General features: G+C 40.3%; 1 protein-coding gene across 1 annotated transcript in view; it reads right to left on the bottom strand.

Annotated features, from left to right (window-relative positions):
* The window catches only part of VPS13B (vacuolar protein sorting 13 homolog B), a 932812-nt gene that overhangs the window by 740858 nt on the left and 173684 nt on the right, over positions 1–18270 (bottom strand). The window contains 1 exon segment of the mRNA XM_029063425.2: positions 17192–17376. Coding sequence (XP_028919258.1) covers positions 17192–17376 — 185 coding nt within the window.

Below are 18270 nucleotides of genomic sequence, written 5' to 3'. Positions count from 1 at the left end.
AAAATGGATAATTGGGGATCATAATCTGAATTTCCCTAAAATATTCAATTAAAACCAGCAAGAAATTTCAAGAGGATCTTAAAACAAATACATCTCAAAAATGAATTTCATCTATTCTTTTAACATACATTTAATGGGATAAGAAATAGTTCAGCAGTCTGAATATAGTATAAAAGGAATGCCTAAGCTACTTGTGGGCAGGGAACGTGTCTACCAACTTCACTGTATTGTGCTCTCCTAAATACTGCTTAGTACAGTGCTCCATACAAAGCACAAAATTACTGGCGATTAACTCATAGGGGTCCTACCTCTTGTCCCTGATGACCTTGCTGTCTCTCACTGTCTAATTTGAAAACATCAGGCATGAACTCTCTAAAACTACCCCCCAGTCCCACTTCTCTCCCATGTCCCACATGCCCTCTCTCAGCCTTCCCAGCTGTCTCTCAGGAGATCTTCTGACCTCAAACGTTTTCTCTCTTTCTTCTTCCCTGACCAAATATATATGATTCATTAAGCTTTTTCTATGTACCATGCCCTATATTAAATACTGGGGTAGATATAAAATAATCCAGTGGGACACTGTCCACATGGGGATCACAGCATACATGGGAGGCAGACCAAGTAGTGAATCCCCCACTTTACAGATGAGGTACCAGAGGTAGGAAGAAATTAAGTATGTGACCTGCCTGCTGTGACACCTAAGGTAAGTGACAGAGTCTGGATTAGAACCCAGTTCCTCTGATTCCCAGGCCCACGCTCTTCCCACTCAGCCATCAAATCTTGTCCGTTCCATCTTCACAGTCTCAAGAAGGTGTCCATTCCTCTCCATCCAAACTGCTTCCCCATATTATTTCATCAGCTTCCTTGCTCAGCTCCCTCCCAACAGCCTCTCCAATACATACCTCACTCTGCTGCCTATGTCAGTGTTCTAAAGTCGTTCTGTATCCTCACAACTCAAAAGCCTCCAATGCTTGTCAGCAGCTCTGCATAAATCAATCAGTGCTCTCTTCGCATTACTTATCCTAGCTCCTTTCCCATGACAGCCCAGTCCCAAACTTTACTCCTCTAACACCAACCTACTCACTGTGCCTCCAACTCATCTCTCTCACCACCCATCTCTTGATCACACCTTCCCTCTTGCCAGGACCTCCCCTTCCCCTTCACAGCCAACAGACCACCACTTTTCCCAACTCAAAGCCTGACTAAAATCCTATCTCCTCCAAGAAACCCTCCCTGCCACCACTTTTCCCCTACCTTCTGTGTACTTAAGTACATACCCCAGAAGCAATTTGGGACTTATGCCACCCCCACAGCATTTACGACCATATCCTTCCACTCTGTCGCTTTCCCTACCTGTAATTTATTAGAGTGCCTCTCACCTTCACAAAACATAGTCACCTAACTGACAGCCAGGATCCTGTCTACCTACTCCATTGTATTCTCCCAAGTGGTTAGCACAGTCCAATGCTGATAGTAGATGCCTAATCTCTCCCCACTTCAGAGCCTCACTGAAGCCACATCTCCTCCAAGATGCCTTCCCTAAGCCCTCCTTCATCTTCTCCCACTTTGTGTCACCCTGACCTGCTCCCTTTATTCATCACCTCCCCAGCACTTATGTAAATATGTGTGATTTACTTATTTATATTAATGTCCATTTTTCCCTCTAGACTGTAAGCACTTTGTGGGCAGTGAATGTGTCTGATTATTGTTATATTGTATTGACCAAGTGCTTAGTACAGTTTTCTACATATAGTAAGCACTTAGTAAATACGACTGACTCGAACTTCACTGATTAATGGTTAGGAGGACTGAGTCCTAGTTTTGATTCAAACATTGGCAAAAGTAAGTGGGTAAAACAATCACTCAGGGCTTCACGCTCTCAAACAATATATATTAACTACCTACCTCCTAAGAATAAAACACACGCTAAGAAAATAATGACAGTGACTTTTGAGCTTCTTGGGGGAAAGATGCTTAATGTTTGCAGTGCCCACTACTGTTTTCCCTTAGCCTTCTTGCCTCTTTCTTTATAAATGTTTTTCTCAACGGGAGTCACTCCTTTCGTGATATGCTTAAATCCTTTCATTTACAATTTACATGAAAGCCTGCAAGAATGGCCACATTTATTTGCTAGTATACCCAGAACAAAAATTTTCCTTAACATAAAGAGCAATATTTCTCTCCTTGACCTCATCCAATCTGGTTTCTACCCCCTTAACTCCATAGAAACTACCCTCGTGGCTAAGTGGAAAGAGCACGGGCTCGGGAGTTAGCGGTCATGGGTTTGAATCCCGACTCTGCCACGTCAGCTATGTGACTGTGCGCATGTCACTTAACTTCTCTGTACCTCAGTTACTTTATCTGTAAAATGGGGATTAAGACTGTGAGCCTCACGTGGGACAACCTGATTACCCTGTAAATTTAAGCCAGCGCTTAGATCAGTGCTCTGCACATAGTAAGCGATTAACAAATACCAACATTATTATTATTACCCTCTCAAAGGTCACAAATGATCTTCTTGCCAAATCCAACGGCCTCTACTCCACCTTAATCCTCTTCGACCTATCAGCTGCCTTTGTCGCTGCAGACCACCCCCTTCTCCTGGAAACATTATCCAACCTTGTCTTCACTGACACTGTCCTCTCCTGGTTCTCCTCCTGTCTGGCCGCTCATTTGCAGTCTCTTTCATGGGCTCCTCCCGCCCATAGAGTCCCTCAAGATGCAGTCCTGGGTCCCCTTCTATTCTCCATCTACACTCACTCCCTTGGAGAACTCATTCACTCCCATGGCTACAACAACGACCTCCATGCAGACAACACCCAAATCTATATCTCCAGCCCAGATCTCTCAACCTTTCTCCAGTTTCGCATTTACTCCTGCTTTCCAGACATCTCTACGTGGATGTCCTGCTGTCACTTCAAACATAACATCTCCAAAACTGAACTCATTTTTCCACCCAATCCTTGTCCTACCCATGACTTTCCCAATACTGCAGACCGCACTTCCATCCCGTTTCACAAGCCCATAACCTGGGAATTATCTTTTAATTTCTCCCCTCCAACCCACAAACTGGATGGCGATGGGTACAATAAGGTACTTGAGCTCTGGTATCAGAACCAGCTTTTAAATCTCCCAGAAATCCTCTGCATTTAATAGACTGTGAGCATCACTGAAGTCCTAGAAAAAACAGGCAATATGAATATAATTATGCTCTAAGAAGTCCCTGTGGAAAGCATGTACTCCACTTTGAACAATTTTGCAAAGCAAGACAGGCACCATGCCTCATGTCAACCTAAAGAATACTGAATTCCTAATCACATGAGATTTCCATCATCAATACAAAGCTCAAAATTGTCACGGAATGATGCTTTTCTAGGGAATATAACACATGACGATGCTCTGATTATAGAAAGTATTAAAAAACCACATGAAGAAGGCCAGCGTTTCCTGTGGGAAACTGTCAGGACTTGGTGACAATGTGGTCTAGGCTTTGTATCACACTCAAGTGCTACACATTTTTGGTACTGTCCAAACTTTTACACAGTTACAAGCTTTGGACTCACTTCAGATGTCAAATGGTTTCTTGTACTCATCCAGCAGCATCACATATCACAGAGAAGCAATGTGGCTTAGTGGAAAGAGCACGGGCCCACAAGTCGGCTAATCCTCGATCTACCTGTCTGCTGTTTGTCCTTGGACAAGCCACTTCACTTCTCTGTGCTTCAATTTACCCCATCTGTAAAATGGGAATTGACATTGTGAGTTCCATATGGGACAGCGACTGGGTTCAGCTCAATTAGCTTGTAATAATAATAATAATAATAATAATGATAATGTTGGCATTTGTTAAGCGCTTACTATGTGCACAGTACTGTTCTAAGCGCTGGGGGGAGATACAGGGTAATCAGGTTGTCCACGTGAGGCTCACAGTCATCTCCATTTTACAGATGACGGAAGTGAGGTACCGAAAAGTTAAGTGACTTGCCTACAGTCACACAGCTGACAAGTGGCGAAGGCAGGATTCAAACCCTTGACCTCTGACTCCCAAGCCCGGGCTCTTTCCACTGAGCCATGCTGCTTCTCTAGTAATAATAATGATATTTGTTAAGCGCTTACTATGTGCCAAACACTGTTCCAAGTGCTGGGTGGGGGAGGGGGCAGTGGAGATACAAGGTAATCGGGTTGTCCCATGTGGGGCTCACAGTCTTAATCCCCATTTGACAGATGAGGGAACTGAGGCACAGAGAAGTTAAGTGACTTGCCCAAAGTCACACAGCTGACAAGTGGCAGAGCCAGGATAAGAACCCATGACCTCTGACTCCCAAGCCCGGGCTCTTACCATTGGGCCACACTGCCTCTCTGGATCCACCCTAGCACTTAGTAGAGTGCCTGGCACATACTAAGCAATTAGCAAATGCCATTATTGTTATTATTCTATCAGCCCTGCTCAACAACAAATCCTCATACCCTACACGTGACTTTCTGAAATGAGAGCAATTGAACAGTATAGGAACAATGCCCAGTACGCCCATCCTGGTTGCGTGGGTGTAGGATGAAAGGACACCCAAATAGCTGCTCTATGGGAGCTGAATAAATGTGACAAAAAACAGGAGGGATAAGGAAATGCTTGCAGAATTCAAGGAAGCACAGCCTCTGACAATATGACCTGGCAGCTGAATATTAGGAAACAACTGGTCACCAGACAGCTTGACAAGCTGCAGTCAAGAAAGGAATTGGTCCTCTGAGAGGATCATGAAACAAGTAAAACTGAAAATTGCCAGGCGTTCAAAAAGGAGCAAAAACACTAGGACAAGAGGAGGCTGTCTTTGTAAGTATATAGTGTTATAAAGGCCACAGTGACCTTCTCAATCACATACTTACACACATAGAGTCAGAGTCAATTGTATCATTTGAGATTACCAAATTCATAATATACATATACATTCAAATATATATTAATTTTTTTTACAATTATGTGTGTGTGTACAAAAACAATTGTTTCTAGAAGACCATTTCTTTTGGTTAGAAATTTCCAACACATACACATGCACGCACACATGTTAATTTTCTAATTTCAAAAAAAGTGAGAAAATAACTTTAATCTACAGAAATTTTTAATTTTCTTCCACCACAAGTCCATTTCACAACAGTAGCTCTGGTGTGAATTCAGAGTTAAATGAGCCAGGTACTGTCACACTAGACATTTTAAATAACAGAACGGTACTTTCATTCAGTTAACATGACTTCATCATACTGAAATTTTTACTTTGATCAAATAGACATGTGTTTCATAACCTTTCTAAATACAAATCTGAATGTTTTACTTGCTAAAGCAAACAGCAAATATCCTTGCAATGTGTATGGACACTTGAAAAAGTCACTTCATTATAACAGACTTTATTCATTGAAATTTTTACACAACAGGAAGCATTCTGGAGCAAAAAAAATGAAATATTAAAAAAAACTTTTTCTTAGAATTCCTTCTTATACAAGTTTAACTATTTTTGTCCCAAATCTGTTAAAGCCATTACATCCTTTCTGGTTTAAGCAAATGCCTTTGCCTGTCTTCACTTTTCAGCTCCCACTTCTACACTAATTCTTACTGCATGCCTGCCCCACACCCACTCTGACTTCTGGAATGATTCTTTTTCACCAAATTCAGCTCTATTTTCCATTCTTGACTTTCTTTATATGTGACGGTGAAGGGCCTTCGGCCCTAAGGAAAGCCTAACCTTTCAAGGTTGACAAGAAAGGTTCGGCCAAGAGGGGAGAAGAGGAAGGAAGAGGGATTTTTCAGGATGTGGACTACTTGTTAACCTCTGCTTCAAGGCCATTCATAAAAAGGATACAAAAAAAACCCACCAACCTCCCTAAGAGAACCTCATTTGTTACTCTTTCAGTACCACATGGTCGTCACTGATAATGAAACACAATTATTTTATAGAATTACTTCAAAAAAGCATTCTAAAAGTCTAATAAATTACATCATAAAGACTCCCTTCACTTTTCTGTAGTGGACTGAAAATAATTGAGGATGATTCATAAGGGGTACCATGCTCCTTTCTAAATCTAGCTGAACCTTTAAAATTTGGCATAGGAAGTTTCCTGCCATTTATTTCTAGGGTTGATTTTTTTTTGTTGTTATCCATCACTGCTTTCTAGCTCGCAAAGTATCACTCACATCATTCCATCAGATGGAAGACTTGTTTTTTTAAATGGTATTTGAACAGGATATGCAGAATAGCATTCTGAGTACTCAGGAAAGAAAATACAAAAGAGTTGGTAAGCATAATCTTTGTCCTTAAGTAGTGTGCAGTCTATGGGGTAGACAGACATTAAAGTAGATATTTGGGATAGGGCAAATAGTAGACTCCTCTGAGGGTGATCAGAGCTACTTAGCAATTCTAACATATTGCACTTAGCAGGAGAACAACAAACAGCTAAAAAAAGCCGTTTAAGTCCCTACCAAACCTTAGGCCGCCAAAACTTCAAAATGACTTGCTAAAATTCAACCGAACCTCAAAAGTGTAATCGTATTGTTGTTCGATGTTTCCCAAAATCTCTATGGATTATCAGTTTTTTCCATAATTCCCATTATTCTGAGCGATGAGAACCCTACACCAACCCAAGAACGTTAAGTGAAATTTGATCTTACTTCAACGCTATAAGCAGAAGCACACAGAAGTATCTCAGCACATGTGGGTACGATCACCCAGGGGAGACAGCAAAATATTCAATCTGAACAAGTTTCATACAGCTGGACTCAGCCCCTTCCAAGTAATTACTCAGGAGAATGCATTCTTGCACTTTGATTTTTAAACAGAGTCTTACTTGTAGATCTGAAAATGAATGGCAACTCTGGCCACATTAAGTGGAACTAATAGGGATTCAGAGAGACTTATCCATGTGGCAAGGAAATGATTAGAGTGCAACAACAGGCATCATAACTGAATTCAAGTTATTTCTTCTTCTGGGAGGAAAAAAGCAATTTTAAAAATAGAACATTAGAGTTGCGTTTCACTAAATTTCAGGCTTTTTCCTAAATGGTTAAACAACTAAGCAACAACTCCAAAACCCTTTTTATATGAACACCTGGGAAGAATACTAAATCCTGTTACTTTCCTCAGAGTTATCCTGATGTGGTTTAGACCAGATGTTTAAATGCTACAGTATGTACATTTTCTTCTCCTCTTCTACGGCAAAAGCAAAATAAGAGGAATATTTGACTTCACTCCACAAGAGACCTATTTAATAGTTTGGCGGTTATGTAAGTAAAGGTAGCTTGGCTAAGTCAATGTTGACGACATACAGAACGACATGATCCTAATGAGTTGGAAAATATTGGCTCTCATGAGAATCGACCAGATGCTACCGCGCTGAGAAAGCTACTGTATTATTGAATTTCATTTTTATGAGGTAAAATTTATTATTCAACCATTAAGGTATCCCACATGAAATCTTGCATAAAATAGTTTTACAGTTACTTTCTGGAAAGTACATTTTATTTTAACTTTAAAACATCATTTACATGTGGGATTCAAATTGCCTTCAGTACAGAATTTAGGTCTGCAAGCAATTTGCCCAAAATACCAGATTAATGGAACTGGATTGTCAACAAAATAATGAACTACCTGAAAAGGACGAGGGGGGAAAAAAGAGGTAGCTAAGTCGAGTTTTCCACGGCAAACTACAGCCATATGTGACACTATCTGTTGTTTTGAAAGGATGATGTTAGAAACTGGGCTTCAAATACCAATATATTAGACTTCAACAACTCAGGAAATGTAGTTCATGCATTAAGTGGACAAAATGAGATAACTGATAGAGTTGAATGTCACCACAATATGTCATTATGCCACTTACTTCATTCTGTCTACATACAATACCTGAGGTACATCTTACAGATTGATGTTGTTACTTCTTCAGGGCCAGGTAACAAACCAAGGGCACAGCAAAATATAGAATTAGGTCTCCCCCTGCCCCACGCAATGTTTCCCAATTATTGCACCCACTCTATCGGCTGCTAGCTGAAACAGTGTTTCTTACTGGAAGTTGAGCATAAACTAGCTCCTCGAGACTCATAGGGAACAGGTTCGGGTGCTTAACCCAGTTACAGCCTCCCTTTTTTCTTACAAAGGCAGTAAAATCATAAGGTCCTGGAGCCACCCACATAAGCACTTAGGACAGTGCTCTGCACACAGTAAGCACTCAATAAATACGACTGAATGAATAGAACCTTGAGTACTTCTCTTTTCTCAGAGCAGTTTCTTGCCGTTGACAGTTGAGCTACTGACACTCACCACGGGAGAAATGGAAAATTTCTAAAGTTGTCTGCAGTACCCTAGTCTTGGACACCATTTTAAATTAGGCTACTTCAATTACAGGATCACTCCCCCTCCACTCCTCACCAGTGAAATGCTTGGGCATTCCATGGACATCTATGAATAACCCATAGTAACTGAGGAGGTAGTTAAGTTTGTAAACAGAGTGGAGAGGGGCATAGAAAGAGAGAGAAAAGAGAGATCAAGAATCAAATCGACAGCATTTATTAAGCCCGTGTTTAGAACAGGGTGCTAAGTGCTTGGGAAGGCAAAAAAAGTTAGCATTCAAATAGAATAGACACAAATTAGTTATACAGAGGAGAAAGGAATAGATATAGACATGAGTGTTATTTGGGGTCATGAGTATGCTTAGTACATTGCCAAGTACTTAGTACAGTGCTCTGCGCCCATTAAGAGCTCAATAAATATGATTTAATGAATAACTGCTTAGGTGCCATGGAAAGACTGAAGTGGAGGTCGGAGGGAACACGATGGAGAGGCAAGAGATTAACTGGTGAAGGCCTCCAAGAGGAGATGTGATTTTGAAGGGCCCTGCAGATGGGAAGAGCTGTTTCAGATGTGAAGGTAGAGAGGGTTCAAAGCAGGCAGGGAAGGCGTGAGCAGGAGTTGGGCAGCAGGAGGAATGAGATGGTGTGGTGGGGTTCAGTTAAGTGTTCTTAGAGTAAAAGGAACGTGGGCGTGTTCAAAGGCAGTGGGGAAGAAACTCCCAGAAAATGCACAGCTGTAGATAGTGGACAGTGAGGGAGGACAGTGAGTATGAGTGTTTATAGAAAGTAAAACCTACTTTGAGTTTCATTCTGGTGCACTTCTGACTGTATATTAATCAATTCTATTTATGGAGTGCTTACTATGTGCAGTGCACTATACTAAGCACAGGAGAGGCTACAAAAGAATTAGCACACACATTCACTGCCCATAATGAGCTTACAATCTAGAAGGGAAGACACCCATTAATAATCTAAAATATATAATTTAAAGATATGTACGATATTAAGGCTGGCAGTCAACAGAGGAGCACCTGGGGTTCAGAACAGAGGATAAAGAATGAATGCATTTATTTGTATGCAGGGGAATAAAATGAGGAGAATACTTTATAGGTTTCATTTAGAAGGCCATGGGTACAAGTTGATTACCCTAATGATAATAATAAAATTATGGTACTTGCTAAGCACTCACTATGTGCCAAGCACTGTTCTAAGCACTGGGGTAGATTTATTCATTCAATCGTATTTATTGAGCGCTTACTGTGTGCAGAGGACTGTACTAAGCACTTGGAAAGTACTACAAGGTAGTCAGGTTGGACACAGTCCCTGTCCCACATAGGGCTCACACTCAATCCTCATTTTACAGATGAGGGAACTGAGGCCAGGACAAGTGAAGTGACATGCCCAAGGTCACACAGCAGACATGTGGTGGAGCCAGAATTGGAACCCATGACCTCCTGACTTCCAGGCCCATAATCTATCCTCTAAGCCAGGCTGCTGATTTACGAAAGCATTTATCTCATGAAATGTGCTACATCAGTGCAGTACTTTTATTCCATGAGAAACGCACTTTAAGCTCGTCTCTAGACTCTAAGCACGTTGTGGCAGGCAATGTGAATCTGTCTGTTTATTATTGTATTCTACTCTCCCAAGAACTTAGTCTACTCCTCTGCACACAGTAAGAGCACAATAAATACGACTGAATGAACAAATCTCACCGGCGGAAGGCATCAGCAGCTGAGTGCTATGAGAATTTCAACTTCTGTTAGAGACACGCTTGACAATTTGGAGCTTGCAATCTAGTGGCGGAGTTGGATCCTACAATTACTCGGCATATCTTTACTTCGCAATCTGGCTATGTTTGTTACAGCTTTCTATCTGTATATTTATCCTTGCTCCATTAAGCAACATGTATCCTAGGCAGCGGAATTTAGAGACAGCATTTAAATTTTGCATCAGGAATGGAGATCTTTGGAGAAACTACCAATGAGGCCGGGACATATCCATGATCGCTTCTAATGTTCAGCCCATTAGGGAGTAATCTTAGGAGCCTGAAAGATTTCTTCAAGCAGCCAAACTCTTTCTACAGTTATCAAAACCCAGCTCTGGTGATCACATCCAATACTGTTCTTTGGCATAGTGGAGAGAGCTCGACTTTTCAGTACGCCTACTGAATTCTGAAAAGATCATGCCCGCTATGCTTCACTGTGGTTGGGAACAACACTGTGATTTGGGGAGAAACAGTGATTCCATTTGTGTTTTAAATCAATTCAATTTGATCCCAAGAGGAAAGGGGTTTAATCCCATTATAGTGCCTCTGATGCAGAATAGTATTTAATAAACAGTTTCTAGTGGTAGAAGCCTGGTCAATTGGAAACAGCATGGGCCTGTGATTCAGGAGTTATGGCTTTGAGATGCAGCTTGGCCATGGGCCTGCAGTGAGACCTTGACTATTTACTTGGCCAATTAGGGGCTCATATTACTCATCTGTAAAATGTCAATAACAACAACTGGTCAGGAACATGTCTACCAACTCTGGTATAATGTACTCTCGCAAGCGCTTAGTACGGTGCTCTGCACACAGTAAGTGCTCAACAAATTTGATTGATGGCTTTTGTTACATGATGCTCTTGATGGTGACCAAAAACTAGTTAGGCTTCGTCGTGCTGAGGGGATTCAGAATGTCTGAAAAATGGTAAAATACTCCCTGTTCCCTGCACGGGGATTTGTATTATCATTTGCATCCCACGTAGTAAGAGGATTTTTTTTTTTTTTACAGAGTATTAAGTAAGAACTAACATCATTTTCCCAAATGTCTCCAGAAGATGAGCCATGTCACCAAAATGTGTGTGTGTGTGTGTGTGTGTGTGTGTGTGTGTGTGTGTGTGTGTAAATATATAGAGAAACAGAGAGAAGAGGGGGAGAGAGACAGAGACGCTGATACTGGGGAATGCATGTTCCTCATCATAAGGATATCAGAACATTCTGGAAATGCTCTGGCTATGAGCCCTGTAAGTTTGGACATAAAATATGAAAAGACTGTTGACTGCAAGCCTTAATATTGTACATATCTTTAAATTATATATTATAAATTATTTATTCATATTAATATGTGTCTTCCCTTCTAGACTGTAAGCTATAGTTCTCTGCACATAGTAAGAGCTCCATAAATACAATTAGTTGATTAATATACAGTCAGCATAGCACTAGAATGAAACTCAAAGAAGGTCTTAGTCGTGAATTAGCCTAAGCCCAGAGAAGTCTTACATATGACCTTGGATTTGCAACAGAACTCCAAGTCTGAAAGCTATTACTGTGTTCTGTCATCTTCACATATACTGCTCAGGAAAATGAGATAACATTTCAAGCAGAATAGATGGCCTTTAGGGGCCAATTGCAACTTTGTGGTTCTGCCATGGCATTAGGCTTCAGATTAAGGGAAAGATCTGTGGAATAAGTGTCATATGAAAACCTCCTTATACTGCTAACAGAGCTCAGCTACGCCCGGCAACACAGTCTATCTGGATCAGCTTCTGGATCAGGACCCGGCTCATCTATTTACTGTAATCAAAATCAAATGATAAAGCAGGAAAGACCACAGCAAGTCAATCAGTTTTTCTCCTTTGGGACATCATAATAATGATTTTGGTATTTAAGTGCTTACTGGGTGCCAGGAACTGTACTAAGTGCTGGGATGAATACAAGCAAATCGGGTTGGACAGAGTCATTCACTGCTCCAGTTCTCCAACCATGTCTGTTTTTCTTCTATAAAACCATGAGCGATGTAACAAGTCGGCCAGTAAACATTTTGCTACAACTTGTAAATAAACTAATCAAGTGAATATCTGATATCCAAACTAATTAAAACTTATCTCTAAACTCACCAGAATTTTGCTGAATTTTTGTACTTATCCCTGGTTCAGTATGATTTTTCAACAACTAACTCTGACTATAGTTGAGCCTTCTCAATAAGTGTTCTCGCAAACCTTTGGTCTTTTGAAGTTTGATTTTCTTTATTTATTATGTTATGAAAATAGAGAATTATATTTCTGTCCAATAACTTACAAAGCCACTGATCACTTCAACTATTCCCAAATTTCCACCTCCTCCTCACATTCTCAGTGCCCTAACCTTCTCCCTCTCTCATCCCTGTCAACCTTGTCAGTTTTTATTAACAAAATCAAAATCAAATCACTCATCTCTCCGGTTCCATCTTGCCCCTAATAATAATAATAATAATGTTGGTATTTGTTAAGCGCTTACTATGTGCCGAGCACTGTTCTAAGCGCTGGGGTAGACACAGGGGAATCAGGTTGTCCCACTTGGGGCTCACAATCTTAATCCCCATTTTACAGATGAGGTAACTGAGGCACCGAGGAGTTGTGACTTGCCCAAAGTCACACAGCTAACAAGTGGCCGAGCCGGGATTCAAACCCATGACCTCTGACTCCAAAACCCGTGCTCCTTCCACTGAGCCACGTTGCTTCTCTAGCCACCCGTTCTCTCAAATTTCCCCTTTGTCCATCAAGAGATCTCCCACCTATACTCAAAATTGATTCTACATTGGGGCCTCTGACACCCTCTCTTCACACCTATAAAAACCCAGGCACCCACTCCTCCTTTCCTTATGATCGCCATCTTCAGACATTCACTCTGATGGTTCCATTCCCTCTGATGGTTCCATTCCCTCTGTTTTGAAGCACACTCGTGTTTCCCACCAGGCCCCAGAGAAGACAGATCTTGATTCCACTAGAGCAACTAGCTATTACCTCAACTCCCTCCCACCATTCTGTCTGTGATCCCCATGTGGGACAACCTGATTACCTTATCCCTACCCCAGTGCTTGGAACACTGCTTGGCACATAGTAAGCGCTTAACAAATACCATAATTATTGTTAGTCAGGTTGGACACAGTCCCAGTCCCACATAGGGTTCACAGTCTTAATTTCCATTTCACAGAGGAAATAACTGAGGCCCAGAGAAGTGAAGTGTCTTGCCCAATGCCACATAGCAGATATGTGGCAGTCCCAGGATTAGAACCCATGAGCTGCTGATTCCCAGGACCATGTTCTATCCACTAAGCCACATTCCTTCTCCAGTAGATGGCTGGCAAGGATAATGCCTATTAACTCCCCTGTACTCTTCCAAATACCTACCTAATACAGTGTTCTGTATACTCAAATACTATTGCTTAGCTGACAAACCCTTGATGAATAAAAGTCAATCCAATTCTAAACAAAAAACAAGGAGAGATAACAGGACAGTTGTAGGGTACATCACATCCATATGGATAATGTGAATCCCAAGTCTTTCAAAGGACCAGCAACATAAAATAAAAAGGGAAAAGTCTGTTACTTGAATTTTCCAAAAGCATCATAGTCCTGAACAAGTCATGGAAAGAACTACCAACACAACTGGAAGAACCGCAGTTTCTTTTCAACTCTGCAGTGTGATAATAAAAACAAACTATCATTTTACAGTAGCAAAAACGAAGTTATTTCTGCAATATGATAGATAATGAAAATCTAAATACTGTGCTTAAAAGACCATGCAGGTCCAATACAAAGTCTATATTCTTTACCACATGTATGAATGAGATTTGTCCCCTCAAAAGTCACATTACTAACTACAATAGCTTAAAAGAATAAGTATCAGTAGTACTTATTGAGCCCATATGGTGTACAGAGCCCTGTACTAAGTGCTTGAGAGAGTACAATAAAGTTAGCAAATACGATTCCTGGCTTCAGAGTTCGCTATCTAGTAAGAGTGACACACAAAAATAATTTACACACAGGAGGAAAAAGGAAAAGTGGGTTTGTAGATGACTGTGTACTTAAAAGTAATAGGGCAGGTAGGACTATTACGTATAAAGGTGAAAATAATAATAGTTAATAATAATTATGGTATTTGTTCAGCACTTACTAGGTGCCAAGCACTATTCTAAGAGTTGATACAAGGTAATCAGGTTGTCCCACGTGGGGCTCAGTCTTAATCCCCATTTTATGGATGGAGTAACTAAATCACTGAGAAGTTAAGTGACTTGCCCAAGGTCACACAGTAGACAAGTGGCAGAGTGGAATTAGAACTCATGTCCTCTGACTCCCAAGCCCATGCTCCTAATACTAGGTCTCACTGCTTCTCTTATGAGTGGACATGGGGGAAGTATTAGCAAAAATTCCGTGTTGGAGGTGAGGGGGACATAAATGGGAAAATCAATCAGAGAAAACCTCTTGTAGATGAGCTTTCCAGAGGTATCTGAAGATGGGAAGTGCTGTGCTCTGATAGACTGAAGCATAAAAAGAGATCCAGGCAGATGGTAGGGATTCAATCAGAAGTCACAGGCAGGAGAATCAAGGAGGAGGAATAAGGCAACAGACAAAATGAAATATGTCAATTGGTGTACAAAGGAAGGAGACAGTGTTTAAGTACAAGAGAAAGTGATGGAGAAGCAGTGTAGTCAGGCCTGGGAGTCAGAGGACCTGGGTTCTAGTTCTCACTTTGCCACTTCCTGCTGTGTGATCTTGGGTAAGTCACTTCACTTCTCTGTGCCTCAGTTCCCTCATCTGCAGAATGAGGATTCAATACCTGCTCTCCCTCCTACTTAGACTATGAGTCCCATGTGGGACCTGATTATCTTCTATCTACCCCAGGATTCAGTACATATTAAATGTTTAACAAAATCACAGCATGATAAAATGCCTTAAAGCCAATGGTCATCTGCTTCTGCTTGATACAGAGAAGAATGGGTCACTGAGGAAGAGTTTTAGAAAATACAAAATGATTCAAGAATCTGAATACTCAGATACTAACTAAAGAGTTCTCTGATGAGAAGCAGCAATATTTTAATGACACTTTGAAAATGTGAAAAATATTGCAATCATACTACATATATGATGACTTGCTTCCCCATGTATTTATATTTGAAAATACGGGGCCAAAAATCTTATTTTGCTCCACTAGTGTTCTCTCTATGTTAATTTATTCACCCTCTAAAAGAGGTTCTATAGCCAAAAAAAAAAAAGTCATGGGCCATCAAAAGATAAGGAAATCTGGCCCTTGTTGCAAATTTGCCTTTGAAGAAATCTGATATTACTTATTGCAACTGTACTTTTTACTTAATCCATTATGACCTTTATTGCGGTTCTCTTTGATAAAAATCAAACCGTGTGACATGGAGGTCAAAACTTCTGACATCATCACTTTCTCCTCAATCTTCACAATCTGTAAGAAATTAGTTTCACTAATTTCAAATTTGCCAGTGACAGAAAAGCAGGTTATGAATCACCCAATCATCTGTCAGTAGTCCAGTCCATTTTCTGTAATTCCCACTGCCAGTCCTCTCTAGCAGCAAGTGAAGAAGGCTGTAGACCCCACAGATTGCTAACCAAATTCTTAATTGCACAACAAAGTAATATAAAAACCAACACAAAGAAACCATAGTTCTTTTAGAAGAGCCACTGAGTTTTAAAAACTAGAAAAGACACAAAAAGCAAAGATCAATGAAATCACTGCTATTCAGAGCGAAGAAGGGGCACAACAGACATCTCAGAACAAAGATGATAAAACTAAAACGTAGATCAATAGAGCCAGGTGAAAAGGACTGGAAAATGCAGAATGATATGATGCAGTCAAAAGGAAAAACTGACAGTGAAAATGTGTCTGGTGGAGCAATATACTGAGTGATTAGGGTGTTCATCTAGAGAGTTTCCACTGTTTCTATCATTTCAGCAGCTGAGCAACAAGGGCTTGAGCAACCCACAATCTTGGGTTTGACTTAAGCCTGCTGAGTTGGAATGACCCAAATAAAATAAACTAAGGCTGCTTCTCCATTCCATCTAACAGTGACTTACGAAAAACTACATACTGCTGAGGTGCCCTGAAGGACACATCTCAGATGGATTATAAACCATTTTTCACCCAAAAAACTTCAGACTGACAGTTTTAAAGCAACCAAGGCTCTGTACAAGCCAACACCAACAATTAACCTCTCCACTGTTGAGAGAGCTAAATATTGTCAATGAATCCAGCTAAGCAGCACTCCATGCAAGGTTGCATAGAAATAGAAGTGAAAAATGGAATTATCTAAGTCTTATGAGAGAATAAGACAGTGTGATTAAGTCTCCCAATATGGCACGAAACATCAGTCCAAAGGCAAGGTAAAAAGCATTGGTTGGGTTCAATTGTGTATATAGCGGCAATGTCTCCAGATTTGGTTCTGGTTCTACTGAGACAGAGGGGAACACTATTCAATTTTTATAGGTGCACTGCTTTCTGAGACATTAGGGTACAGAGCAAATGTTATTTGATTTTAAGCACTCTACTGGCATGAGTGGGTTGAAAGAGATAACATCTAAAAACCAATACAATTTATTGCCTCTCATCGGTTTAATTGGGCCCTGCATACTAATTTTTGCTTCTTCATCTCTTTTTCTTCATTCTTAGGCTTTTTAGTTTCACCTCCAAAATATATAAACAATAAACTGACATTCATTCAATCGTATTTGTTGAACACTTACTGTGTGAAAGCAGGTGACACACTTCAGTCCTACACACTAAGTAACCTAACCAGATCATGTCATATCATTTCATATCACAGAAATATCTTCAGTGACTAAAATCATTAGGCTTGATATGTTATAATTTATTCAACTTTGGAATACACCTAAGGAATTAATATATTCTCTAGAAAAAGATCAAAAAGGTTGACGGATTGAATACTATAGGTAGTGAAAAATGGTCTTCTATGAGACTACAAAATACCTTGAGAAATTGGTTCCAATGGTTATTTAAGAAGAATATGCTCGAATTGTGGATTTTCTATGACCAACAGGATCTACCTTGCTCACAGAAATACTGTGGTCTTACCTGAGGTATGAAATATTTCATTCAGCAAAACTTCATTAACGATGGCCGAACTGATATTCCCAGTATGATAGGACCAACTTTCATAAATTGCTTGCATCAAAAGAGTCTGGGCTCTTGTAGCTTGAAGTGTGAGGCTTGGAAGCTCAAATATGCACTCGGTCAATGGAACTTGTGTTCGTTTGGTCCTATTAAGGAAAATACAGAAAAATGGAATCAGAAAACATACTGTTTTCCTGCTACATCTAAAATGTTTGCAAAGAATGATGCTCTGCGGTATAATTTTTTAGAAAAAATAAGTAGGATAGCATTTTTCATGACATCTTACCAATATCTGACAGGTGTAGTTTTAACCTAAGGTAAAAATTAGTTCTTATTTAAGTTGTCTTTCTTAATAATTCCTAATATTATTTTTAAAAAAAAGACATTTAGAAATAGAAACACCCTAAAATCACCATTACGATGTCTGCAAATGAGTCCAAAAGTTAATTTATTTTCCAAGTTTGAAGGTGCGGACAATAGGCACTTATGCACTAGACATATAAGCAGAAATCCTGAAACAGTAAATTGATTCCTTAGAGGAGCACAGGGACGTAAGTACCAAAAACCGAGTGGAAATTTGTCAGATCTAAAAGATTCTCATTTTCTATTTCTGAAGAATTCTTCCAGGGCAGCAGTGCCCAAGGGCCTTGCTTCTGTTGTACTCTCTCAAGCCCTTAATACACTGCTTTATATTTTGCAGGCCCTGAAATACCACGATTGATTATCTCAGCCCCAAGCTTCACTCAGCTCCAACCTCTATCCTTTCATTCATTCAATCGTATTTATTGAGCGCTTACTGTGTGCAGAGCACTGTACTAAGCACTTGGAAGGTACAATTCGGCAACAGAATCCTCGCCACCTACGCACTTGCCTTCTCCTGCCACCTCACCTATCTACAAGTTATTTTATTGTCTTTAGAACTCGTTAAATTATAAGCCATTTGTGGGCAGGGAAAATGTCTACCGACACTGTGGTACTGTACACTCCCCAAGCTCTTGGTACAGCACTCTGCATACACTAAGCAATTAATGCCATTAATC

The sequence above is a fragment of the Ornithorhynchus anatinus genome, chromosome 4 (assembly GCF_004115215.2).
Source record: "Ornithorhynchus anatinus isolate Pmale09 chromosome 4, mOrnAna1.pri.v4, whole genome shotgun sequence".
NCBI lineage: Eukaryota > Metazoa > Chordata > Mammalia > Monotremata > Ornithorhynchidae > Ornithorhynchus > Ornithorhynchus anatinus.
Note: the sequence above shows the minus strand (reverse complement) of the source record. Positions and strands in the feature narration are given on the sequence as shown.